This window comes from Pleurodeles waltl, chromosome 3_1 (genome assembly GCF_031143425.1).
Source record: "Pleurodeles waltl isolate 20211129_DDA chromosome 3_1, aPleWal1.hap1.20221129, whole genome shotgun sequence".
Classification (NCBI taxonomy): Eukaryota; Metazoa; Chordata; class Amphibia; order Caudata; family Salamandridae; genus Pleurodeles; species Pleurodeles waltl.
Genome location: NC_090440.1, coordinates 955087291 through 955115188, shown reverse-complemented (window position 1 = coordinate 955115188; position 27898 = coordinate 955087291). Strand labels below are relative to the sequence as shown.

The 27898-nt window shown below is 45.3% G+C and overlaps 1 protein-coding gene across 1 annotated transcript in view; it reads left to right on the top strand.

Moving 5' to 3' along the window:
* Positions 1-11458: 11458 nt before the first annotated feature.
* The window catches only part of UTP11 (UTP11 small subunit processome component), a 134935-nt gene continuing 118495 nt past the window's right edge, over positions 11459-27898 (top strand). Inside the window, exon 1 of the mRNA XM_069221313.1 lies at positions 11459-11642. Coding sequence (XP_069077414.1) covers positions 11583-11642 — 60 coding nt within the window. The 5' untranslated portion in view covers positions 11459-11582. The remainder of the gene's footprint in view (positions 11643-27898) is intronic.

Below are 27898 nucleotides of genomic sequence, written 5' to 3'. Positions count from 1 at the left end.
TTCAAACATACACAACCATAGAAATTCAGAAGTTATAGTTAGAGTTATTTCAAGTAACTATAACACGTGCCCTAAGTTAACTATAACTTGCGCCCCCACCATGCACAATTTTCTCATCAATAATTTTATTGCAAATGTTGCAGTGAAAATTTCAATGATGCCATGGAAGATGTCATAACTGATGTAATACATGGGTTAATTATCAGTGTATGGTGAGGGTGCACGTTATAGTTACCTTAGGGCAGAGGTCCTATTTAATTGAAATTACTATAACTGCTGAATTTCTATGGCTCTGTACGTTGGAAATGTGAGTCTAACTATAATGTCCCTGTAACCTTTGTTTTTTTAAAGTGAATGTCTATGTTTTTTTAATTCTATTTCCTAGCTATAACGTCCCTGTAACCTTTGTTTTTTTCAGTGAATTTCTATTTTTTTTAACGTTAAGTCATTTTAATTACTTTATGTTAAACCAACCACCGCCATGCGGGGCAGGGGTTGGCCGCAGGACCTGGCCTGCGGCCAACCCCCTATAAGCACCAAACCCCACGCCTTGCGCGTCCTTTGACCGTGCCTGGAAAGGGATGGCCACAGAGCTGGACTGCAGCCAGGCCCTGCAGCCTACCCCCTTTAACCACCCAACTCTAGGCCACATATGGCTTTTGGCTGTGTGCAGGGGGGCTGGCTGCTTGGCCTGGATGCGGCCAGCCCCTGAGATCTACCTCCTGCCCGCACCAAGCACGGCCTTTGGCTGTACGTGGTGAGGGTTGCCCGCAGTGCTGGGCCTATGGCAAGCTCTGCGACCTACCCCTCTAAGTACCCAACTCCATGCCACAGATACCTTTTCAAGGTGGAACTGCAGAGAAAACACACTTGCTTTGCCTTGGCCATGCGCAAAAATATGATCACATTGTGTGTAGAGGTTCAAGGGTTGGGGGCATTTTAGTAAGCTGTCCATCACCCTGGAAAAAGGCTAAAAGACCTTGCGTACATTAATGAATATTGGGCGGGCCAAACGGGCAGGGCTTCTAGGTCATTTTACATGCTCGTAATATCAATACATAGGATATTGCACTCGAAAGAGCAAGGATGCAAACTCCTCCACTAAGGATTACAGATAACTTTTCAAGGTGGACTGCAGAGAAAACACACTTGCTTTGCCTTGGCCATGTGCAAGATATTAAGATAATTTGTACTTTACAGAAGTAAGAGCTCCTTTGTTTGGTGGAGATGTGATCATATTCCTGTGCAACAAGAACGTGATTCCAAAATTGTCAGAAAACGCGCTCTGGGAGGGGGGCCTTTTAGTAAGCTGTCCATCACGATGAGAAAAGGGCAGGAAGATGCTGCAAACCACTAATGTATATGGAACGGAACGTCTAGGCCATTTACATGCTCATAGCATCACTACATAAGAAATTGCACTCGAAAAAGCAGGGGTGCAAACACCTCCATCAAGGATTACAGATAACTATTCAAGGTGGAACTGCAGAGAAAACACACTTGCTTTGCCTTGGGCATACCCAAGATGTTAGGATGATTTGCACTTTACAGAAATAAGTGCTTCTTTGGTGGAGTTGTGATTATATACCTGTGTGTCAAAAATGCATCTCTGAAATCGGCGAGAACGCACTTGGGGACCTTTTAGTAAGCTGTATTTTACCCTGGGAAAAGGGCAGGAAGAAGTTGCATACCACTAATGTATATGGGCAGGATTTCTAGGCCATTTTACATGGTTGTAGTATTACTACATAAGATACTGTGCTCAAAAGAGCAAGGATACAAACATCTCCATTGAGGATTACAGATAACTGCATAGAAATTTGTATTTTCCAAAAGTAAGTGCTTCTTTGTAGGATGATTTATACTTTACAGAAGTAAGAGCTTCTTTGGGGAGGGGGGTTGTGCTGCCTCCCCTTCCTGGGACGATTTAGGCCCCGGGCACCCCATCACTCAGGGACTGGTAACTAGGGCCTGGGTGCCCTGACCCACCCAGGGCACCCAGTGTGCTTCATTGGGGACCGTGGGGGAAGCCTTTAAGGCCCTGTGGTCCCAGCTGGTTCCCTGCCTCGTGCAGAAGCCGGCATTGCTTCTGCATGCAGGGAGCTGCTAGAAATGCAGTTCTCTGCATGCAGGAGCAATCGTTTCCTCTGTTTCCCTGCCTGTATGTAGTGGGCAGGGAAACAGATTAAAACTCTGCTTCCAGCAAGCTGGAGCAGTTAGCAACTCCCACTTGCTAGAAGCAGAGTTAGTGTTTGCTCTCGCTTGGCGGGAGCTGTTGGTTCCCTCCAAGCGGAAGCAAACAGCTGTCTCCCAAAGGTGGGCACCTCAGGAGATAGCAGGAGCTGGCCTTGGGAGGTGGTGGTCCCAAGGTCTGTTAAGGGCTCCAGTAGGGGGCCATGCGGCCCCCTGCTTTCTTGTGCATGGTGATGCTCCGGGTGGGTGGTGGTCCCCGGGACTGTATGTGGTCTGGTTAGGGCTTCTCCCTCCCACTTTAAATAATGCATATTGCCCTGGGGAGGTGGTACCCCCCCCGCATCAATATTTAGTTAGCCTTGAGGAGGTGGTAGTCCCTTGGGCATATTTAAGCCCCAGCAGGAGGGGGAGATTAACTATATATATATATATATATATATATATATATATATATATATATATATATATATATATATATATATATATATATATATATATATATATATATATTTATAGTTTGGACCTAGTTTCCATTGGAAAAGCGTTTCTTGTTTTGCTAATTATTTTGGTGTCGTACCAACAAACAGTGTATTACCTGGAAAAAGTTTTCATCCTAAGCCATTGATAAAACGTATACCATATGGTGAACTTATAAGAATGGAGAGAAATTGTTTCAATGAAGAGGAAGTACAAATTAAATTTAAGGAAACAATTCAAAGATTCAAAAGGAGAGGTTATGAACAAAGAATTTTAAGTAAGAATTTGGAGAGGATGAAAACTGTAACTCGTAATGATGTCTTCTTTTTAAAGAATACAAAAAAGTGGAGACACAAGAAAAGAATCATTTCAGAATGATAATGAACTATAGCAAAGAAAGTGGCTTAATAAAAAACATTCTACGCAAACACTGGAATGTGATCTGTAAGGACCATATTTAGGTCCAAAAGGGGGTTCTACACCCTTAATAACATATCGTAAGTCACCATTGATTAAGGACTTTGTGGTGAGGAGTCATTTTTCACAGAAATCTGAACAAAATTGGTTAGTTGAGCAACAAAAATGATTCACAAGATGCAATAATTGTAAAGCTTGTAAAATTGGTAAATCTACAAAAACGATCTTAATGTATAACAATACTGAAATTCAAATTAGGCATAAGATTACCTGCAATACAAAATACACGGTATATGTAATTGAATGCCATTGTGGTTTAAGATATGTTAGGAGCACCATTTGCATGCTTAAGAAAATAATTTTGGAACATGTTAGAGAGATTGTACATAATGACTTTACCTATGGAGTTGCAAAACATTTAAAAATACATGAAATGAACAACTGGAAAACATGGAGATACTATGGAATAGATCACATTCCAGAACAAGAGAGAGGTCGAGACAGGACAAGGAAATTGAGACAATTAGAGTCTAAATATATTATCCAGTTAAAAACTAAGACACCTTGGGGACTGAATAATGATGAGGAGCTTTTTGTACAGTTATAAATATTTTGAGATTCTAAAATTAAATGGAAATATAGCTTAGGTGGAAATTGTCACACAATATTAATTAAAGATCTTATCATGTTGATTTATTGATATTAAGGGTACTATACCGATATTGAGGAATTATTATTGGATCACAGAAACTAACTTTAAAATTAAAAAAATATATGTTTAATGAAATATTGTGAAATAGCAAAGTGAGGCTATTACAGAATAGTCATTATAAACAAATAATTGGGAACAATTACAATTGATCTTGAATTAATTTTGGTAATAATGACTAGCAAGCTGACCATTCTTGAGAATTATTGTATATTTAAAACTTTTTATTCACACACAGAAATATTTTTTTCTTTATTCATAATTAATTGTTTTGTTTGCATTCTTTTTTTGAGGGGATAAAATAATAATTAAATTTATATTTTTTTGTAAAAAATTGAGGTATGGAATAATGGAATGCGCTACAAATCCCAGAATACCTTTCATTAGTGATTGTGATTTGTGAGTATAAAAGGCAACAGAGTGAAAAGACTCACAGACTTTGACAAAGACCGTTTTGGTCGAAACGCGTTTGCTGTTGCAAGAACATTGAATAAACATTGAAGTATTAGCCTTTACGGAGTACGAAGCAGTTTTTCTTTGTTGGATGCATATATAAATATTTATATATATATATATATATATATATATATATATATATACATACATATAGTTTGGACCTAGTTTCCATTAGAAAGCGTTTCTTGTTTTGCTAATTGTTTTGGAGTCGTATGACAAATTTTCACAACATTTTCAAAACCAATATATCAGTCAATTCAGCTGCCGTCTGGAATGTTTCGGGGTGATTCGTCAAGCAGGGGCCGAGAAAAAGGGGGATCCCAAAACACATTTCCTCATGCAATTTCCCTTAGGGATTTTAGACACGACTACAGCCTGAACCGCTGTATGAAATTACACCAAATGTGGCAGAAAGCTAGATCTTGGTCCAGAAAGATCTCTTTTGCTAATTTGGTGGAAATCTATTTAGTAGTTTTGGAGTTATTAAGGAAAAACGATTTATGTATATCTAGAGATGTGGTGAGACATGCCTTGATACTACTAGCAGGAAAAATGGGCTAAATGGGGTAGTGTAGAGTGAGGCTTTGAGACTAGGCAAGGAAAAATAGACAGATTTTGCATTTAAGTTTCAGGGGCAGCAGGTTTATTGTATAACTTGCATCTAATGTTCATCCCTGTATGTGTTTTTCTTAGTATTGCAGTGATTGTTCTGATGGAGACTGATTTTAAATCTTTTTTTTTTTTTTTGCTGGAGGGAGATTTGGGCTGATTGCATTTGGTTTCAGATTTAATTTTAAGACATCCATTTATTATAAGGCAACTCAATAGTTTGAAAGACAGGTGCCAAGACCTGCCCATAATTTGGAGGTAAGGAGTTAAATTCCTGGCGGGCCTACACTGCCTTTCAACAATCTGACTTCAAGAAAATTATTGGTACTGTGTCGTAATGTTCATATAGCACTTCATGCTATTAATAATGAGTTGCATGCTCATGTCATTACGAAATGGATATCACAGTCATAAGCATTCATTTAAATTATTATACAGTCTGGAAATTGTAGTTTTTATGTATTTCATTAGGTCTAATAATGTTATCAGATTCAAATAGTTTTTCTGATAAGCAAATGTTTGCAGATCACACTTTTCCAAAAACAAACTAAAAATAACAATATTATATTTATTAATATTAGTATTTTAAAAGGTGTTGTATATGTCTCTTTTTCTCTCTCTCTACACATACATATAAGTATGTATATATACTCTCTATATACTGTATATACCTCCATCAACGTCTCCCGTTCACCAAGGAAGAAACATCCACAACCCACACACTTATTGCTGTATATCCATTTTATTCCTCAAAGCCAATCGGTGAAAACATGATGCGTTTCGACCTAAAAAGGTCTTGATCACAAGTTTCTGCATAGCATGATTCTGCAATATAAAATATATATAAAGTGTGTGTGAGTGAGAAGTGGTGAAGGGGAGCAAAGCCCTTGACATAGCTGGGAAGTTGTTCTGATGGTTCTGACACCCAGATAAGCTCACTTTTTTTTAGCCAAGATCAAGTTGCATTCTGCACTGTTTCAACGCCATTTCTATATTCTTATATTGAAAAATAAATAATTTCTGATATTGAATTACTTTGTGGTTATAGATGCTTAGTTCTGTAAGCAATGAAGTGCAGCTTAAAATATCACAAAAAAGGTATTAATATATCACACATAAAGCAACAACAAATGGAAATGTCACACACAGGTAAACTCAATACTCAATAGCTAAGCAGGATCAGTTCTATAGGAGCAATCCCAAAGCTCAGAGGTTGTTCCCTAACCTGTACCAGAAGATCAGTGTAGGCAAGACACAGACACGCTCTCAGGCCTAATCCCACTCCACCTCCGAGATACCAAGATTTTTTTGTATGACCAAAGATTAACCTTCCGGATGTAAGATAACTGTTGTTTGCTATTGTATTGTTTTGATTTTTACTCTGTGTTCTGGGAGGAAAGTTATGTTCAAGGGACAGAAAGAAAACAAGGAGGGTGGGGTTGTAGGAAAGTACCCTCTTCTTGGCATGGTAACCCCCACTTCTTGCTTGCTGTCAGTGTGTTTTGACTGTATTTACTGGGATCCAGCTAACCAGAAGCCCAGTGACTGTGCTATCTCCCTCTGAATTTGGTTGCTTAGGACTTAGCACACCCCACAATTGGCATACTGGTGCCCCCATATAAGTCCCAAGTATATAGTACCCAGGAACCCAGGACATTGGGGCACCAGGGGTTCCCCTTGGGCTGCAGCATGTATTGTGCCACCAATGGGAGCCCATGCAAAATGTGTCTCAAGGCCTGCCATTGCAGCCTGCGTGAAAAAAGGTGCATGCACCCTTTCACTACAGGTCACTGGACCAGGTCACTGTAAGTCACCCCTATGGTAGGCCCTTCTAGCCCAGAGGGCAGGGTGCAGGTACCTGTATGTGAGGGCACCCCTGCATGAGCAGAGGTGCCCCTATGAACTCCAGCTCCATTACACTGGACTTCGTAAGTGCGGGAAGCCATTTTACCCATTTTACCCGTAAGTGCGGGAAGCCATTTTACCCATTGGTCCCTGTGTCCAGCTACATAATGGTAACTCTGAACCTGAGCAGGTTTGGTATCAAGCATGTCGGAATCATACCCCAATACTGTTGCCAGTACTAGTTGTATGATTCCATGCACTCTGGAGGCTCCTTAGAGGACCCCAGCATTGCTCCTACCAGTCTTTCAGGGTTTTCCAGGCAGCCTGAGCTGCTGCCACCCTCTAGACAGGTTTCTGATCTCCTGCTGCTTGACCAGCTCAAGCAGAGGAAGACAGAACAAAAGATTTCCTTTGGGAGAGGGAGGCAACAGCCTCTCCCAATGGAAATAGGTGTTATATGGCTTGGGAGGAGTAGCATCCCCAAGCCACTGGTATGCTTTGAAGTATACATTTGGTGCCCTCCTTGCATAAACCGGTTTGCACCAGTCCAGGGACCCCCAGTCTCTGCTCTGGCACAAAGCTGGACAATGAAAAGAGGAGTGACCACTCCCTTGTCCATCACCACCCCAGGGGTGGTGCCCCGAGCTTCTCCAGGAGCCACTTGATTCTGCCATCCTGAATCCAAGGTTGGCAGAGGTCACTGGGAGCATCTGAGTGGCTAGGTCAGGCAGGTGATGTCACAGCCCCCTCCTGATATGTGGTCACCCTGCTAGGTGACCAATCCCTCTTCCTGGTCTATTTAGGGGCTCCATCTTGGGTGGGCCCTCAGATTCGATGTGTAAGATTCCAGCAGGACTCGTCTGCATTGTTTACTTTATCTTCTGGCTACCAAGACTGCAACTGGACCCTCCAGAAACAGACAATCTGCAACTCCAGCGACAACTACACTCTGCAACATTGTTTCTCCGGATCCTTCCAGCAACTGGAACATTTCCCTGGCTGTGCATCCTCGGAGGGAGGCGAGTCTTTAGCCTGCACAAGAAGCAAGAAGGAATCTCCCTTGGAGTGAAGGAGTCACTTCCCTGCATCTGCAGGCACCAACTGCAACGACAACCAGCTGCGTGGATCCTCTCTCTTCCGGAACTGTGTGGGTCCTACATCACAGGTGGTGGTCTGGAGTGGTCCCCTTGGTCCTCTCTACCAGCTGTACAACTTGGGAGACGATAACCCCTTGCCTTTCCTTGCAGGACAGTACCCCTGTGCACAGCGACTCTTGCAGCTACCAAGGCTTGTTTGTTCCTCCTCAAAGTGAGCATCAGGCTTCGTGTAGCCCTGGCCCCCAGCACTTATTCCTGTAACACACAGTCTCCTGTCTGCTGCTCCAGCGACGTGGGACACTTCTCCAGGCATGCTGAGTGGGCCTCACTTTGACTCCTCTGACTGCTGCCCGTGGGTTGCCTGTTGGGGCAGCCTCCTCTTCTTGTGACTCTCCACGCTGCTGAGGGTCACCTCGGACTCCCCTCCTTGTGTCAAGTCCCCTGGGCCTTTGTGGTTCTCTTCAGCCTTGGAAAACTTTCTTCTCTGACTCTTGCATTTGCCAAGGCGTGTTGGTGGTTTTCCAGCACCACTGACTGACTGAATCACGATCGCCGACATGGGGCATCACTTGCATCACTTCTGGAACTCCTCTTCTGCTCCTGTGCTGTACTGCTTTCTTCATCCACCATCGACCTGGACCTGCATCCACAGAAGGGTGGGTAGTGGCTCCTCACTCAACCGGACATTCCAATGCGAACTGGACTTGGACTCCTTCCTTTGCAGGTCCTCTTCTGTCAGGATCCACCTTTGGTTTCTTCCAGTCTTGTCTGGGTCTTGCACAGTCTTTTTCTACATCCTCCTCTTGGTTTTGGGGAAAACCAGGTACTTACCTCTTCTCTCCTGGTCGCAGGGGGTCACCCTGGTACTTACATTTTAGGGTTCCTAGTTCCTCCAGCTCCCCTCTACCGATTCCACTTCCTTGGGTGCGGGACTTCTTTCACAGTCCACTTACTTAGTGTATGGTTTGGTCTCCTCCTGGGGCCGTCACTATTTGCTATTGTTTTTATTATTTGCTATTGTTTTTACTATTTGTTATTGCTTTCTATGATAATCACTGACTTCAAATGTGTAAATAATAGAGTGCTTACATACATCCTGTTGAAGTATTGCCTATTCAGTAATATAGTATTTGTGTTACTATAATAAAGTACCTTTATTTTTCTATCATTGTGTGGTTCTTTCATGTATGTAAGTGCTGTGTGACTATAGTGGTATTGCATAAGCTTTGCATGTCTCCTAGAGAAGTCTTGGCTGCTCATCCACAGCTTGCTCTAGAGAGCCCTTGCTTCCTAGGCACTGTCTACACCTCACTAATAGGGGACACCTGGACTTGGTATAAGGTGATAACACCATAGGTGCTCATCACACACCAGGCCAGCTTCCTACAGGGTTGCTCAGTGGAAACATCTCTTCAAGTACAGTATTGAGTTGTATTGTCTTGCCCGATGTAGGTGGAGTTCTAAATACAGGTACTACCAGGGTTTTATGTGGGGCAGGCCCTTGTGGGTCTCAGACTCAACAATGATTAAAAACTGTCTTGAAACTGTTTCGTACCAGACCTATTGATGCCCTGCACAAGGAAAAACACTGATTGAGCTTGGGACAACAATATCTCAACAGTGACCGTAAAAAACATTAAGGTAGTCCATGTCAGTGAAGTAGGTCCTGTTTACCTTTCACATGCTTTGCTTAATCTACTTCCCTAAGAGCATTTGCTTTTCCAGGATGCTGTTTTTCAGTGTTTTTTGTTTTTTTTATGCAGCAAGTTAATCTTGTATTTTGCGTACTGAGAACTGGGTAGTCTGTAGATGCCTGTGCGAGCTCAAATTGAAGAGCTATGAAGAGCATTAACATAACGTGTATTTGTAAAGTGCATGCTTATACAGAAGGGTATCATTGCGCTGAATAACAAATGTTTATTGTTACCCAACTCAATGGTATTCATTTTATTGACCTCAGAAGAATGAAAGGCTCAGTGGACCCTCTGGGATTCGAACCTGAAAGCACTGCTTGGTTCTCCCAGTGCCATGTCAGTGGGTCATAAACATGTTCAGAATACATACTCATCCAATCCACGGCCCCTCAGCAAAGCACAAAGAGGAATGCTGACAGTTCCAACTTTATAATTGTGAGTATCTGCAAAAGTGTGTGAATGAGGTACAAAGCTGTTCAAATATTTACAGAGAGAAAGGAAAACAAGCATTTGCAATGCAACGGGTCTCGCATTTCTCAGAGTTAGAGCTATTAGACTTTTCTTGAAAATTAAATTGAAAAAAAGAGCACTATCCTGCTGCTACAGTTCACTTGTAGTGAAACCTATTGTCAAAAGTGCAATTATCTACGTAACAGGCAAAAGTGCAATTAACTATGTAACAGGGTCGATGTCATGGAAAGCGCTCGACTTCTGCCAAGTGAGATCGCGCTGCGAAAAAAGATAAAAAGTAGTCCATAAACAGGACGGAAAACAGCGAGCCTCTGATTTTTTCAGTACTTGGTCGCTGCGCTCGAGGAGGGCTAACCACTGGAAAAGGCATGATGTATGCATGCCTTCCACTAATGAAAGCAAGCAGATTTTAACAAGAAAGCCCACAAACCAATAAAAAAGACACTGACATGACATGGACGGGGCTCCGAGCCCTTTTCTAACTAAAGCGTCTTGCAAGTGAAACGCATGCCAAGCCCATGAGACGCAGGCTCGACCCTAACAAGCGAAACGCATGCGCAAGTGCATGCGACGGAGACTCGGCCCTAAAAATGAAGGGCTTACAGGTGAATGAGTGGGGATGGTGCAGTGAAGGAGATGCAAGGATGTAAATGCAGAAGGAGAGAGTGAAAAGAAGGTGTGGAAGGGGAAAGAGGTGACGTGTGAAATATGCCGATAGAGAAAGTCAGACGCTGCGAGAGGAAAAGGGTGCAAGTGTCTCAGAGAGGTGCTGCAGAGGAAAGTGGTGCCTATGGGAAAACAAGAGCGACTGAAGCACCTTAAAGACCAATTTGCACAGACCTAAGTAATGTTTAAATCAGTCTCTTATTTGCAGGACTGGAACATTTTTATACTGATTTTTCACAGCAATATTTTTGTTTTCTCATGTATAGTTACAGCTGACAAGCATTGGCGAAGCCAATAGCCCGGCTTGTTAAAGCATATATCTGGTAATGAGTGATGTGAATGTATGCACTAACAGAAAGGTCAAAGAGGCGCTATAATATTAGGTGGCAGGCTATCGCTATTCCCCCAACACCACCCCCAGCTTCTCTTTTATTTCCTACACACACAACTTTTGCAACCCGCTTAAATCCCTGGGCGTCACGCATGAGCACCCTCACTGTGGCAGCTAGCAACTCACTAACTGTGTCTGTGCGACCCGTGTTGGCACCACTGCGACCTATTTGCAACAACTGATGTATTTGTGTTCGGTAATTAAGCTGTTTAGTTGAATTAAAGCAACAGAAGGAATCGTTCTTCTTCTGGGTATCCTAGAAACCGAGATCATTTTGGGTGTAACTAAAACAAGACGTTCCACTCCATTTTCGAATGGAATGAGTAGAAAAATGCTAGGTTCGTCTACGCCCAATATGGCGCAGCCGGAAACGACCGTTTCATTTTTGCTTGTGCGGCATAGTTGTTACAAACTTTATTCAGATCGAGGCTTGGAACGCGCATCGTCAGTAGGCACCGGGATTTGCAAAGGTCCATGCTTCTTCGAACTAAATACGGAGAGTGCAAGTCTTATTCTTGGTAATACATTTCCTTTTGTGCTTCGCGTGTTGCAGCAGAATGTCGTCCTTCAGAAAAGCGCTCAAGTCCAAACAGAAGAACCACCGGGAGCGGTCTCAGGTAGGTCATGGAGCAACAAGAAGATTCTTGAGTGTGAGGTCAGGGCAGTGAGGGGCATTTGTTTTACAAGTGAGTTAACAAGTAATTGGACGAAAGCACAACGAAACAAGTGACTAGAGCGAGAGGCCTCGCTTGTGGTTCTGTGATTGTAGAGGCAGAGTTTCAAGTGAGTGGAGCGAGGGTTCACCCGCAGACTCCCTGAGGAGCAGAATAGTTGAAGTCTTGACAGAGACAGTACAGGTTCAGACATAGGAACTGAAGGTCCCATGTTGGAGGGATACATGTAAATATATATGTCAGAACGGACACTTTCCCGTCTAGCGCGTCATGTGACAACCTAAATGCATTCTGGATGTTGTAGCCTTTAAAATAATGCACCCGATAGGGCCAAACGTTCGAGAGTGGAAAACGTATTCCTGGTGACATGGAGTCAGGTGTCCATCTGTTATATCTCGCACCATTCCAAGCCGCCTGAGGAACCGACCATAAAAGTCTTGTAACAAGATCAGAGAGCAGGAGCCCCGATGACAAGAATCGGGCTTAAGGGTGCAGGGGGTCACTAGTGAGGCGAAGCGGTTGAAGGGTATGGAGGGACGTAGTTAAAGGGCAAAAGATTCCTGGGGGAACGGAATCAGAGTAGGAGGCAGAGGGTTCTGGGGAGATGTGCTCTCAGGTGTGGAAGCAAAAACGCCTAAGTTTGTAAGGTCACAGACGGTAATGTACAGCGGTTTCTGGGACGGTAACAGAGTACTTTGGAGCAGTATATCAGCCAGTGGGCTGAGACTTTCTGGGCAGGATCGTTGTGGCCGCGGCATTTGAGAGCAACAGTTACTACTGAAGTAGTGGTGCATTCGCTTGAGAGAGAGCAGGATGGTCACAACGTACAACGAAGGAGGTAAGGGTGAAGTGACTGTGACTTGATGAACGCACAGGAACAGGTAGGTAAATTAACCTCTTCTTTACTTAATAACAGAAGTACAAGGAAACATGTCCGTCTAGGAACACACCGAGGCTCAACTGACATGGGAAGACTCCGCATGTCATAAGCGCACTAGAATCTCCTGTGTCACCAGCCTCAACACTCTACCCCAAGCATAAGCACCCCCCCCCCTTTATTCTAAATAAAAAATAAAACAGCTAATATTGATGGAAAACCACACACACAACATGTGCGATAATATTAATGGAAAACACACACACAACCCATGTACGACCAACCACCCACTAGGTATCCTGAGTATCTTCTATATAGCCCAACACAAAATCTTTCAACCAACAAGGAGGTATCACCTTCCTCTTTCCTTCACGCAACACACCCTCTGAAGGTCCCATCTTATGATCTGATACTTGCCTCTCACCTCTTTCCCACTCATTAACACCAACCTCACGATCATCAACAACATTACCCCAATCAAGATTAGGAAAACAATCCTCCCCTGACACTCGATGTCCATCCACCTCATCCTCTAACCAATCAGCAGTTTCTCTCCCATCCACCGTTCCGTCCATATCCTCATAACTACACATAAGATTCTGCCCATTGTTAAGCAAAGCAACACATTTAAGATTCCAAACTCTACCATCACTCAATCTGACAGCATTATGTAACACTTCCATCACCTGCTCGGGTCTAAAATACTGACTCTCACCCTTCCTAACCCTATAAGGCTTCTTAACACAAACCCAGTCACCCACATTAATCTTGACCGGCTTCACATTATGAAGTTTATCATAATAGAATCTAGTTTTTGCTTGTGACCTGTATAAACAATCCTTCACCAACTCCATAGACCAGTGTCTAATTCCAGTATCCACTAACCAAGCAGGGTTATGTTTACTCCTAGGATTTCTTCCTCTCATTATAAAAAAAGGACTTAATCCTGTCGCACCGTTCTCAGTGATTCTATATGCCCATATCGCCTTGAAAACAGCAGTATGCCAATCCACACACTTTTCCATAGCTCCCTGAATAACACCCTTGATGACTCTATTGAATCTTTCTACAGCGCCATTACCACTGGGATTATACAGAGATGTTGTTTTATACTTGATCCCCACTCTCTCAAAATACTTCCTTCCAGCATCAGAAACAAATTGCACACCATTGTCACTCAACAATTTTGCTGGGATACCTTCGGACAAAAACGCTCTGTCCAAGAATTCCAAAACTGTAGTAGTGTCAGCCCTTTCTACTATTCCAATTTCCGGCTGTAGGAAGTTGGCTCTGTATGTGCTATTTCAAAGTAAGGAATAGCATGCACAGAGTCCAAGGGTTCCCCTTAGAGGTAAAATAGTGGTAAAAATAGATAATACTAATGCTCTATTTTGTGGTAGTGTGGTCGAGCAGAAGGCTTATCCAAGGAGTAGTGTTAAGCATTTGTTGTACATACACATAGACAATAAATGAGGTACACACACTCAGAGACAAATCCAGCCAATAGGTTTTTATATAGAAAAATATCTTTTCTTAGTTTATTTTAAGAACCACAGGTTCAAATTCTACATGTAATAGCTCATTCGAAAGGTATTGCAGGTAAGTACTTTAGGAACTTCAAATCATAAAAATTGCATGTATACTTTTCAAGTTATTCACAAATAGCTGTTTTAAAAGTGGACACTTAGTGCAATTTTCACAGTTCCTAGGGGAGGTAAGTATTTGTTAGTTTTACCAGGTAAGTAAGACACTTACAGGGTTCAGTTCTTGGTCCAAGGTAGCCCACCGTTGGGGGTTCAGAGCAACCCCAAAGTCACCACACCAGCAGCTCAGGGCCGGTCAGGTGCAGAGTTCAAAGTGGTGCCCAAAACACATAGGCTAGAATGGAGAGAAGGGGGTGCCCCGGTTCCGGTCTGCTTGCAGGTAAGTACCCGCGTCTTCGGAGGGCAGACCAGGGGGGTTTTGTAGGGCACCGGGGGGGACACAAGCCCACAGAGGAATTTCACCCTCAGCAGCGCGGGGGCGGCCGGGTGCAGTGTAGAAACAAGCGTCGGGTTTGTAATGGAAGTCAATGGGAGATCTAGGGATCTCTTCAGCGCTGCAGGCAGGCAAGGGGGGGGTTCCTCGGGGAAACCTCCACTTGGTCAAGGGAGAGGGACTCCTGGGGGTCACTCCTCCAGTGAAAGTCCGGTCCTTCGGGTCCTGGGGGCTGCGGGTGCAGGGTCTCTCCCAGGTGTCGGGACTTAGGATTCAAAGAGTCGCGGTCAGGGGAAGCCTCGGGATTCCCTCTGCAGGCGGCGCTGTGGGGGCTCAGGGGGGACAGGTTTTTGTACTCACAGTCTTAGAGTAGTCCTGGGGTCCCTCCTGAGGTGTTGGATCGCCACCAGCCGAGTCGGGGTCGCCGGGTGCAGTGTTGCAAGTCTCACGCCTTTTGCGGGGAGCTTGCAGGGTTCTTTAAAGCTGCTGGAAACAAAGTTGCAGCCTTTCTTGGAGCAGGTCCGCTGTCCTCGGGAGTTTCTTGTCTTTTCGAAGCAGGGGCAGTCCTCAGAGGATGTCGAGGTCGCTGGTCCCTTTGGAAGGCGTCGCTGGAGCAGGATCTTTGGAAGGCAGGAGACAGGCCGGTGAGTTTCTGGAGCCAAGGCAGTAGTCGTCTTCTGGTCTTCCTCTGCAGGGGTTTTCAGCTAGGCAGTCCTTCTTCTTGTAGTTGCAGGAATCTAATTTTCTAGGGTTCAGGGTAGCCCTTAAATACTAAATTTAAGGGCGTGTTTAGGTCTGGGGGGTTAGTAGCCAATGGCTACTAGCCCTGAGGGTGGGTACACCCTCTTTGTGCCTCCTCCCAAGGGGAGGGGGTCACAATCCTAACCCTATTGGGGGAATCCTCCATCTGCAAGATGGAGGATTTCTAAAAGTTAGAGTCACTTCAGCTCAGGACACCTTAGGGGCTGTCCTGACTGGCCAGTGACTCCTCCTTGTTTTTCTCATTATTTTCTCCGGCCTTGCCGCCAAAAGTGGGGCCTGGCCGGAGGGGGCGGGCAACTCCACTAGCTGGAGTGTCCTGCTGGGTTGGCACAAAGGAGGTGAGCCTTTGAGGCTCACCGCCAGGTGTGACAATTCCTGCCTGGGAGAGGTGTTAGCATCTCCACCCAGTGCAGGCTTTGTTACTGGCCTCAGAGTGACAAAGGCACTCTCCCCATGGGGCCAGCAACATGTCTCGGTTTGTGGCAGGCTGCTAAAACTAGTCAGCCTACACAGATAGTCGGTTAAGTTTCAGGGGGCACCTCTAAGGTGCCCTCTGTGGTGTATTTTTCAATAACATGTACACTGGCATCAGTGTGCATTTATTGTGCTGAGAAGTTTGATACCAAACTTCCCAGTTTTCAGTGTAGCCATTATGGTGCTGTGGAGTTCGTGTTTGACAGACTCCCAGACCATATACTCTTATGGCTACCCTGCACTTACAATGTCTAAGGTTTTGTTTAGACACTGTAGGGGTACCATGCTCATGCACTGGTACCCTCACCCATGGTATAGTGCACCCTGCCTTAGGGCTGTAAGGCCTGCTAGAGGGGTGTCTTACCTATACTGCATAGGCAGTGAGAGGCTGGCATGGCACCCTGAGGGGAGTGCCATGTCGACTTACTCGTTTTGTCCTCACTAGCACACACAAGCTGGCAAGCAGGGTGTCGGTGCTGAGTGAGAGGTCTCCAGGGTGGCATAAGACATGCTGCAGCCCTTAGAGACCTTCCTTGGCATCAGGGCCCTTGGTACTAGAAGTACCAGTTACAAGGGACTTATCTGGATGCCAGGGTCTGCCAATTGTGGATACAAAAGTACAGGTTAGGGAAAGAACACTGGTGCTGGGGCCTGGTTAGCAGGCCTCAGCACACTTTCAATTGTAAACATAGCATCAGCAAAGGCAAAAAGTCAGGGGGCAACCATGCCAAGGAGGCATTTCCTTACACAACCCCCCCCCCAAACGAAAGAGGATGAGACTAACCTTTCCCAAGAGAGTCTTCATTTTCTAAGTGGAAGAACCTGGAAAGGCCATCTGCATTGGCATGGGCAGTCCCAGGTCTGTGTTCCACTATAAAGTCCATTCCCTGTAGGGAGATGGACCACCTCAACAGTTTAGGATTTTCACCTTTCATTTGCATCAGCCATTTGAGAGGTCTGTGGTCAGTTTGAACTAGGAAGTGAGTCCCAAAGAGGTATGGTCTCAGCTTCTTCAGGGACCAAACCACAGCAAAGGCCTCCCTCTCAATGGCACTCCAACGCTGCTCCCTGGGGAGTAACCTCCTGCTAATGAAAGCAACAGGCTGGTCAAGGCCATCATCATTTGTTTGGGACAAAACTGCCCCTATCCCATGTTCAGAGGCATCAGTCTGCACAATGAACTGCTTAGAATAATCTGGAGCTTTGAGAACTGGTGCTGAGCACATTGCCTGTTTCAGGGTGTCAAAGGCCTGTTGGCATTCCACAGTCCAGTTCACTTTCTTGGGCATTTTCTTGGAGGTGAGTTCAGTGAGGGCTGTCACAATGGATCCATATCCCTTCACAAACCTCCTGTAATACCCAGTCAAGCCAAGGAATGCCCTGACTTGAGTCTGGGTTTTTGGAGCTACCCAGTCCAGAATAGTCTGGATCTTGGGTTGAAGTGGCTGAACTTGGCCTCCACCTACAAGGTGGCCCAAGTAAACCACAGTTCCCTGCCCTATCTGGCATTTGGATGCCTTGATAGAGAGGCCTGCAGATTGCAGAGCCTTCAAAACCTTCCTCAGGTGGACCAGGTGATCCTGCCAGGTGGAGCTAAAGACAGCAATATCATCAAGATAAGCTGTGCTAAAGGACTCCAAGCCAGCAAGGACTTGATTCACCAACCTTTGGAAGGTGGCAGGGGCATTCTTTAAACCAAAGGGCATAACAGTAAACTGATAATGCCCATCAGGTGTGGAGAATGCTGTCTTTTCTTTTGCTCCAGGTGCCATTTTTATTTGCCAGTACCCTGCTGTCAAGTCAAAGGTACTTAGAAATTTGGCAGCACCTAACTTATCAATGAGCTCATCAGCTCTTGGAATTGGATGGGCATCTGTCTTGGTGACAGAGTTGAGCCCTCTGTAGTCCACACAAAACCTCATCTCTTTCTTTCCATCTTTGGTGTGGGGTTTGGGGACTAAGACCACTGGGCTAGCCCAGGGGCTGTCAGAGCGCTCAATCACTCCCAATTCCAGCATCTTGTGGACTTCCACCTTGATGCTTTCCTTAACATGGTCAGACTGTCTGAAGATTTTGTTCTTGACAGGCATGCTGTCTCCTGTGTCCACATCATGGGTACACAGGTGTGTCTGACCAGGGGTTAGGGAGAACAGCTCAGGAAACTGTTGTAGGACTCTCCTACAATCAGCTTGCTGTTGGCCAGAGAGGGTGTCTGAGTAGATCACTCCATCTACTGTGCCATCTTTTGGGTCGGATGACAGAAGATCAGGGAGAGGTTCACTCTCTGCCTCCTGATCCTCATCTGTTACCATTAACAGATTCACATCAGCCCTGTCATGGAAGAGCTTAAGGCGGTTCACATGGATCACCCTCTTGGGGCTCCTGCTTGTGCCCAGGTCCACCAGGTAGGTGACCTGACTCTTCCTCTCTAGCACTGGGTAAGGGCCACTCCATTTGTCCTGGAGTGCCCTGGGAGCCACAGGCTCCAGAACCCAGACTTTCTGCCCTGGTTGGAACTCAACCAGTGCAGCCTTTTGGTCATACCAAAACTTCTGGAGCTGTTGGCTGGCCTCAAGGTTTTTGGTTGCCTTTTCCATGTACTCTGCCATTCTAGAGCGAAGGCCAAGTACATAGTCCACTATGTCTTGTTTTGGCTCATGGAGAGGTCTCTCCCAGCCTTCTTTAACAAGAGCAAGTGGTCCCCTTACAGGATGACCAAACAGAAGTTCAAAGGGTGAGAACCCTACTCCCTTCTGTGGTACCTCCCTGTAAGCGAAAAGCAGACATGGCAGGAGGACATCCCATCTCCTTTTGAGTTTTTCTGGGAGCCCCATGATCATGCCCTTTAATGTCTTGTTGAATCTCTCAACTAAGCCATTAGTTTGTGGATGGTAAGGTGTAGTGAATTTATAAGTCACTCCACACTCATTCCACATGTGCTTTAGGTATGCTGACATGAAGTTGGTACCTCTGTCAGACACCACCTCCTTAGGGAAACCCACTCTGGTAAAGATACCAATGAGGGCCTTGGCTACTGCAGGGGCAGTAGTCGACCTAAGGGGAATAGCTTCAGGATACCTGGTAGCATGATCCACTACTACCAGGATATACATATTCCCTGAGGCTGTGGGAGGTTCCAGTGGACCAACTATGTCCACACCCACTCTTTCAAAGGGCACCCCCACCACTGGAAGTGGAATGAGGGGGGCCTTTGGATGCCCACCTGTCTTACCACTGGCTTGACAGGTGGGGCAGGAGAGGCAAAACTCCTTAACCATGTTGGACATATTGGGCCAGTAGAAGTGGTTGACTAACCTCTCCCACGTCTTGGTTTGTCCCAAATGTCCAGCAAGGGGAATGTCATGGGCCAATGTTAGGATGAACTCTCTGAACAGCTGAGGCACTACCACTCTCCTAGTGGCACCAGGTTTGGGGTCTCTGGCCTCAGTGTACAGGAGCCCATCTTCCCAATAGACCCTATGTGTTCCATTTTTCTTGCCTTTGGACTCTTCAGCAGCTTGCTGCCTAAGGCCTTCAAGAGAGGGACAGGTTTCTTGTCCCTTACACAGCTCTTCCCTGGAGGGTCCCCCTGGGCCTAAGAGCTCAACCTGATAAGGTTCAAGCTCCAAAGGCTCAGTTCCCTCAGAGGGCAGAACTTCTTCCTGAGAAGAGAGGTTCCCTTTCTTTTGCTGTGTTGCAGTTGGCTTCCCAACTGACTTTCCTGTTCTCTTGGTAGGCTGGGCCATTTTTCCAGACTCCAGCTCTACTTTTTCACCCTGTGCCTTGCATTGTGCTCTTGTTTTCACACACACCAGTTCAGGGATACCCAGCATTGCTGCATGGGTTTTTAGCTCTACCTCAGCCCATGCTGAGGACTCCAGGTCATTTCCAAGCAGACAGTCCACTGGGATATTTGAGGAGACCACCACCTGTTTCAGGCCATTGACCCCTCCCCATTCTAAAGTAACCATTGCCATGGGATGTACTTTTCTCTGATTGTCAGCGTTGGTGACTGTGTAAGTTTTTCCAGTCAGGTATTGGCCAGGGGAAACCAGTTTCTCTGTCACCATGGTGACACTGGCACCTGTATCCCTCAGGCCCTCTATTCTAGTCCCATTAATTAAGAGTTGCTGTCTGTATTTTTGCATGTTAGGCGGCCAGACAGCTAGTGTGGCTAAATCCACCCCACCCTCAGAAACTAGAGTAGCTTCAGTGTGAACCCTGATTTGCTCTGGGCACACTGTTGATCCCACTTGGAGACTAGCCATACCAGTGTTACCTGGATGGGAGTTTGGAGTGGAACCCTTCTTGGGACAGGCCTTGTCTCCAGTTTGGTGTCCATGCTGTTTACAGCTATGACACCAGGCCTTTTTGGGATCAAAGTTTTTACCCTTGTACCCATTGTTTTGTGAAGAGGCTCTGGGCCCACCCTCCTGTGCAGGTTTTTGGGGGCCTGTAGAAGACTCTTTACTATTTTTAGTTTTGGTTGTCTCATCACCCTTCTGCTGGGGAGTCTTTGTGACCCCTTTCTTTTGGTCACCCCCTGTTGAAGTCTTGGACACCCTTGTCTTGACCCAATGGTCCGCCTTCTTTCCCAATTCTTGGGGAGAAATTGGTCCTAGGTCTACCAGATGCTGATGCAGTTTATCATTGAAACAATTACTTAACAGGTGTTCTTTCACAAATAAATTGTACAGCCCATCATAATTACTTACACCACTGCCTTGAATCCAACCATCTAGTGTTTTCACTGAGTAGTCAACAAAGTCAACCCAGGTCTGGCTCGAGGATTTTTGAGCCCCCCTGAACCTAATCCTGTACTCCTCAGTGGAGAATCCAAAGCCCTCAATCAGGGTACCCTTCATGAGGTCATAAGATTCTGCATCTTGTCCAGAGAGTGTGAGGAGTCTATCCCTACACTTTCCTGTGAACATTTCCCAAAGGAGAGCACCCCAGTGAGATCTGTTCACTTTTCTGGTTACACAAGCCCTCTCAAAAGCTGTGAACCATTTGGTGATGTCATCACCATCTTCATATTTAGTTACAATCCCTTTGGGGATTTTCAACATGTCAGGAGAATCTCTGACCCTATTTATGTTGCTGCCACCATTGATGGGTCCTAGGCCCATCTCTTGTCTTTCCCTCTCTATGGCTAGGATCTGTCTTTCCAAAGCCAATCTTTTGGCCATCCTGGCTAACTGGATGTCCTCTTCACTGGAGTTATCCTCAGTGATTTCAGAGTTGTTGGTCCCTCCTGTGAGGGAACCAGCATCTCTGACTATTATTTGTGGAGTCAGGGCTTGAGAAGCCCTGCTCTCCCTAAGTAGGACTGGAGGGGGGGAATTTCCCTCCAAGTCACTATCTTCATCCTCTGAGTTGCCATCCTCAGAGGGGTTGGCCTTTTCAAACTCTGCCAAAAGCTCCTGGAGCTGTACTTTGGTAGGTTTGGGGCCCATTGCTATTTTCTTTAGTTTACAGAGTGACCTTAGCTCTCTCATCTGTAGATGGAGGTAAGGTGTGGTGTCGAGTTCCACCACATTCACATCTGTGCTAGACATTATGCTTCTAAAAGTCGGAATACTTTTTAAGAAACTAAAACTGGTTCTAGAATCTAATTCAAACTTTTAACAAACTTTTAAACTCTAAAAGAAATGCTAAACAGGATCTAACACAAGGCCCTAGCAGGTCTTTTAAGAATTTAGAAAACTTTTCAAATTGCAAAAATCAATTTCTAATGACAATTTTGGAATTTGTCGTGTGATCAGGTATTGGCTGAGTAGTCCAGCAAATGCAAAGTCTTGTACCCCACCGCTGATCCACCAATGTAGGAAGTTGGCTCTGTATGTGCTATTTCAAAGTAAGGAATAGCATGCACAGAGTCCAAGGGTTCCCCTTAGAGGTAAAATAGTGGTAAAAATAGATAATACTAATGCTCTATTTTGTGGTAGTGTGGTCGAGCAGAAGGCTTATCCAAGGAGTAGTGTTAAGCATTTGTTGTACATACACATAGACAATAAATGAGGTACACACACTCAGAGACAAATCCAGCCAATAGGTTTTTATATAGAAAAATATCTTTTCTTAGTTTATTTTAAGAACCACAGGTTCAAATTCTACATGTAATAGCTCATTCGAAAGGTATTGCAGGTAAGTACTTTAGGAACTTCAAATCATAAAAATTGCATGTATACTTTTCAAGTTATTCACAAATAGCTGTTTTAAAAGTGGACACTTAGTGCAATTTTCACAGTTCCTAGGGGAGGTAAGTATTTGTTAGTTTTACCAGGTAAGTAAGACACTTACAGGGTTCAGTTCTTGGTCCAAGGTAGCCCACCGTTGGGGGTTCAGAGCAACCCCAAAGTCACCACACCAGCAGCTCAGGGCCGGTCAGGTGCAGAGTTCAAAGTGGTGCCCAAAACACATAGGCTAGAATGGAGAGAAGGGGGTGCCCCGGTTCCGGTCTGCTTGCAGGTAAGTACCCGCGTCTTCGGAGGGCAGACCAGGGGGGTTTTGTAGGGCACCGGGGGGGACACAAGCCCACAGAGGAATTTCACCCTCAGCAGCGCGGGGGCGGCCGGGTGCAGTGTAGAAACAAGCGTCGGGTTTGTAATGGAAGTCAATGGGAGATCTAGGGATCTCTTCAGCGCTGCAGGCAGGCAAGGGGGGGGTTCCTCGGGGAAACCTCCACTTGGTCAAGGGAGAGGGACTCCTGGGGGTCACTCCTCCAGTGAAAGTCCGGTCCTTCGGGTCCTGGGGGCTGCGGGTGCAGGGTCTCTCCCAGGTGTCGGGACTTAGGATTCAAAGAGTCGCGGTCAGGGGAAGCCTCGGGATTCCCTCTGCAGGCGGCGCTGTGGGGGCTCAGGGGGGACAGGTTTTTGTACTCACAGTCTTAGAGTAGTCCTGGGGTCCCTCCTGAGGTGTTGGATCGCCACCAGCCGAGTCGGGGTCGCCGGGTGCAGTGTTGCAAGTCTCACGCCTTTTGCGGGGAGCTTGCAGGGTTCTTTAAAGCTGCTGGAAACAAAGTTGCAGCCTTTCTTGGAGCAGGTCCGCTGTCCTCGGGAGTTTCTTGTCTTTTCGAAGCAGGGGCAGTCCTCAGAGGATGTCGAGGTCGCTGGTCCCTTTGGAAGGCGTCGCTGGAGCAGGATCTTTGGAAGGCAGGAGACAGGCCGGTGAGTTTCTGGAGCCAAGGCAGTAGTCGTCTTCTGGTCTTCCTCTGCAGGGGTTTTCAGCTAGGCAGTCCTTCTTCTTGTAGTTGCAGGAATCTAATTTTCTAGGGTTCAGGGTAGCCCTTAAATACTAAATTTAAGGGCGTGTTTAGGTCTGGGGGGTTAGTAGCCAATGGCTACTAGCCCTGAGGGTGGGTACACCCTCTTTGTGCCTCCTCCCAAGGGGAGGGGGTCACAATCCTAACCCTATTGGGGGAATCCTCCATCTGCAAGATGGAGGATTTCTAAAAGTTAGAGTCACTTCAGCTCAGGACACCTTAGGGGCTGTCCTGACTGGCCAGTGACTCCTCCTTGTTTTTCTCATTATTTTCTCCGGCCTTGCCGCCAAAAGTGGGGCCTGGCCGGAGGGGGCGGGCAACTCCACTAGCTGGAGTGTCCTGCTGGGTTGGCACAAAGGAGGTGAGCCTTTGAGGCTCACCGCCAGGTGTGACAATTCCTGCCTGGGAGAGGTGTTAGCATCTCCACCCAGTGCAGGCTTTGTTACTGGCCTCAGAGTGACAAAGGCACTCTCCCCATGGGGCCAGCAACATGTCTCGGTTTGTGGCAGGCTGCTAAAACTAGTCAGCCTACACAGATAGTCGGTTAAGTTTCAGGGGGCACCTCTAAGGTGCCCTCTGTGGTGTATTTTTCAATAACATGTACACTGGCATCAGTGTGCATTTATTGTGCTGAGAAGTTTGATACCAAACTTCCCAGTTTTCAGTGTAGCCATTATGGTGCTGTGGAGTTCGTGTTTGACAGACTCCCAGACCATATACTCTTATGGCTACCCTGCACTTACAATGTCTAAGGTTTTGTTTAGACACTGTAGGGGTACCATGCTCATGCACTGGTACCCTCACCCATGGTATAGTGCACCCTGCCTTAGGGCTGTAAGGCCTGCTAGAGGGGTGTCTTACCTATACTGCATAGGCAGTGAGAGGCTGGCATGGCACCCTGAGGGGAGTGCCATGTCGACTTACTCGTTTTGTCCTCACTAGCACACACAAGCTGGCAAGCAGGGTGTCGGTGCTGAGTGAGAGGTCTCCAGGGTGGCATAAGACATGCTGCAGCCCTTAGAGACCTTCCTTGGCATCAGGGCCCTTGGTACTAGAAGTACCAGTTACAAGGGACTTATCTGGATGCCAGGGTCTGCCAATTGTGGATACAAAAGTACAGGTTAGGGAAAGAACACTGGTGCTGGGGCCTGGTTAGCAGGCCTCAGCACACTTTCAATTGTAAACATAGCATCAGCAAAGGCAAAAAGTCAGGGGGCAACCATGCCAAGGAGGCATTTCCTTACACCGGCCATGTAGAATACAAGTCAATTAGTACAATCACATACTCATGTGCATTGCCAACTGGTCCAAACAAATCCACAGCAACACACTCCCATGGTTGCTTGGGTAAAAGCATTTGCTCTGTAGATGGTCTCCGTGTACACAAACTCTTATCAGCTGAGGAACACACTTTACAAGATCTAATGAATCTTTCCACTGCCTTGTCCACACCCGGCCACCAAAATAAATCCTTAACTACAGATTTGGCCCTGACAATGCCAAAATGGCCTTCGTGACACAATTCAAAAATCGCTTCCCTCACACCACACAGAGGAACGATTTTATCTCCCCTCAGAATAACATCCTCAAATACAGAAAGCTCAGATCTAACTTCCCAAAAGTACTTACAAGACTCTGTCAGCTGGTCCTTCTTAGGCCACCCTTCTAAAACATACTTCGCAACAGTTTGCAATACAGCATCCCCATCCATTTCTTTTCCCCAAAAATCTTTATTCAGACCAGGTTTACCAGACTCATGTATAAGAGCAATACCGAATTCACTCCACGGATCATCCACACACCTTTCTAACGGACTTGGCAATCTAGACAAACAATCAGCCATTACATTGTTCTACCTTCACAAGTGAGTAACTTGATCAAAGGTTTATGATCACATTGAATCATTATATTCTTACCCCACACAAATGCACGGAAATGTTCCAATGCCCAAGCACAAGCTAAGGCCTCTTTTTCAATGACAGAATACCTCTCATCAGATGGTGACAAAGATCTGGAAGCAAACAAAATGATCCTATCCCTTCCATTCCTGTCTCCCTGAGATAAAACTGCACCAAGTCCTTTGTTACTAGCATCTGTAGTTCTAAAAGTGTCTAATTCCGGGTCAAAGCTCTCTAAATTGGCTACTTAGCTGAAATCCGTTTTAATTTTTACAAACTCTTGTTCACACACATCATTCCACACAAACCGTGTATTTCTCTTAAGTAGAAGTCTTAAGTTATAAACCTTTTCTGTGAAATTCAAGATAAATGTCGCGCAAAATCCTGCCATTCCCAAGAATGACCTTACATCATCCTTGGTTGTAGGAGTTGGTGCGTTAACAATAGCACCAACCAATGACGCCTTAGGTTTTACCCCCCTCTCCACTGATCTCATGTCCCAAATACTCCACACTTTTCTCAGCAAATTTGCACTTGCTTAATTCTACAGTTAAACCTTTGTTTTCCAACACCTCCAATACATGTCGCAACCTTCCATCATGTACATTCCTATCTTCCCCAAACACCAAAATGTCATCCTGAAAACACATCACCCCCTTGGACTTTCCAAACAACTTATACATTAAACGTTGAAAAACAGCAGCAGCTGACGCTAGTCCAAACGGCATCCTCTTATGGACTTTCTATCGGTTCAATGACATCCATCAACATCAATTTCCCCAACTCCTTTGAAACCTCATCGCTTATCATTATAGGTACAGATATCACCTTGTGGACTTTTGGTACAGCACTTTTTTTTAGTACGATCTCGTGTTCAAAACCTATTAGTTTTCCCAGTTGTTTATCAAAAACTTTAGGAAATTTTCTTTCTATTTCCATGGCCAAGGAATGCCCTTCACCCACCACTATCACTTTTTTTCCTTGCCGTTCGGATCCAAAATCATTTGTAACTGTCCTTGATCTTTCCAACCAAGTACTGATGGTCCTCTTTTCGACACATACAGCTTCCCTCTGGTACATCTGTTTTTGAATGAAAATAAAAGCTACCTGAAACCTAATAAGTTACATTTTTTCCCCACTATAACTTTCAGGTTGAATATCTGGTTGCAATAAATGTGTGCCGATTTTATCCACAAATGTTTTGTTCCACACCTTCTCATTGATTATGGTGAATGGTGAACCAGAGTCCGCATACATTGTAATAGGAATACCACCAATTTCCATTTCACACATTGGTTTCCCTTTGGTATTCTCTTCAGGTATATTCAAAACAAAATTTCCATCCTCCACAATTCCTCTGGACTCAACATTCTTTTCTTCGATATCACTTCCTGTTTGGTCACTGCCTTCGTATATGCATTTAACCATCTTCCTTTCATTCCTGCACACCCTCACAAAGTGGCCCACAATATCACATTTACTACATTTAAGTTTTAAAGCTGGGCATGTTTTAGCGTACGCCAGATGTTCCTTGCTATCACATCTGTAACACCTTCGCTCACCATCCCCACTTTGCGTAGTTTTCTGCTCCTTCACAAATTTTCGATTCACCACCTTATAAACGTGATCAGCACTTTTCTCTGTTGACTTCAACTCAGAAGCATACCTTTCAGAAATTTCTGCCTTTCGTACTATAACTAAGATATCCTCAAGTGGGGAATCGCCATTTATCCATAATCTTTCTTGAATGGATTGATTGTTACAATGCATAACTAATTGATCCCATACTAGGTCATCATGGATTGCGCCGAACTTGCAGTCAAGAGCTAATTTCTTTAAGTCCGCAACATAGTCATCCACGGGCTCTCCTTTCTCTTGTTTCCTTTGAAAAAACTTATATCTAACAATTCCAACGCAAACTTTAGGTGCAAAGTATTTATCAAGGTCTTGCATTGCTGCACTAAAAACACATATATCCCCACTCACAGGACATTTTGGCATTTTATTGTATGTCTTCAATCCAATAGGTCCCAACGAAAGTTGGTTGTGCCATACTGCACCACACCCCAGTGCACAGTTCCAGCGAAAATATACAACTTCTGTGTAGCTTACCAGTGATTACCTTAATATTCAATTTACTCCGGACCTGTTTCCAATTGATAGTAATTGCCAGGTAATAGGCGTTGTCAAATACAGACGAAAGCGTCCCAGTCGTCAAGGTGACGCGATGCTCGTCACAGTGAAGAGAAGAAAAGAAAAAAACAGAATAAAGCGTCCCCGTTGTTAAGGTGACTCATGCATGTCGATGAATGCTGGAAGCTCCTTCCGTAATTCAGCGTCCCTGATGTCAAGGTGACGCGTGTGCGTCCGTGAGTGCAGGGAGCTTAACTGTTTCCGCTCGCACGTTTCCGCCTGAACAGCGCGTGCGCGTATAACCACTCCACAAGGAACCAAGTTCAAGATATCTCCTAAACGCCAGGAGTCCACAGTTTTTTTTTTTTTTTTTATATATATATATATAAAAAAAAAAAGGTAATCACCTCGGTAGCAGGATACCGCTGGCAACGTAGATTGTCTCCGCTGGTGTGCGCCGGCCGCAGTCCACGAAATACCGCTCATACGGTAGACTGCTACACCATTAAGCTCCTCGTCGCCAAATTGAAGTGACTGCGACTCGATGAACGCACAGGAGCAGGTAGGTAAATTAACCTTTTCTTTATTTAAGAACAGAAGTACAAGGGAACAGGTCCGTCTAGGAACACAACGAGGCTCAACTGACACACGAAAACTCCGCATGTCATAGACTCACTAGAATCTCCTCGTGTCACCAGCCTCAACATTCTACCCCACGCATAAGCACACACAACAAAGGGTTATCAATGTATTGAGATTGGCAGGGGTCATGGTCATTTATTTATTTGAGGTTTTATGTAACGTGGACTACATC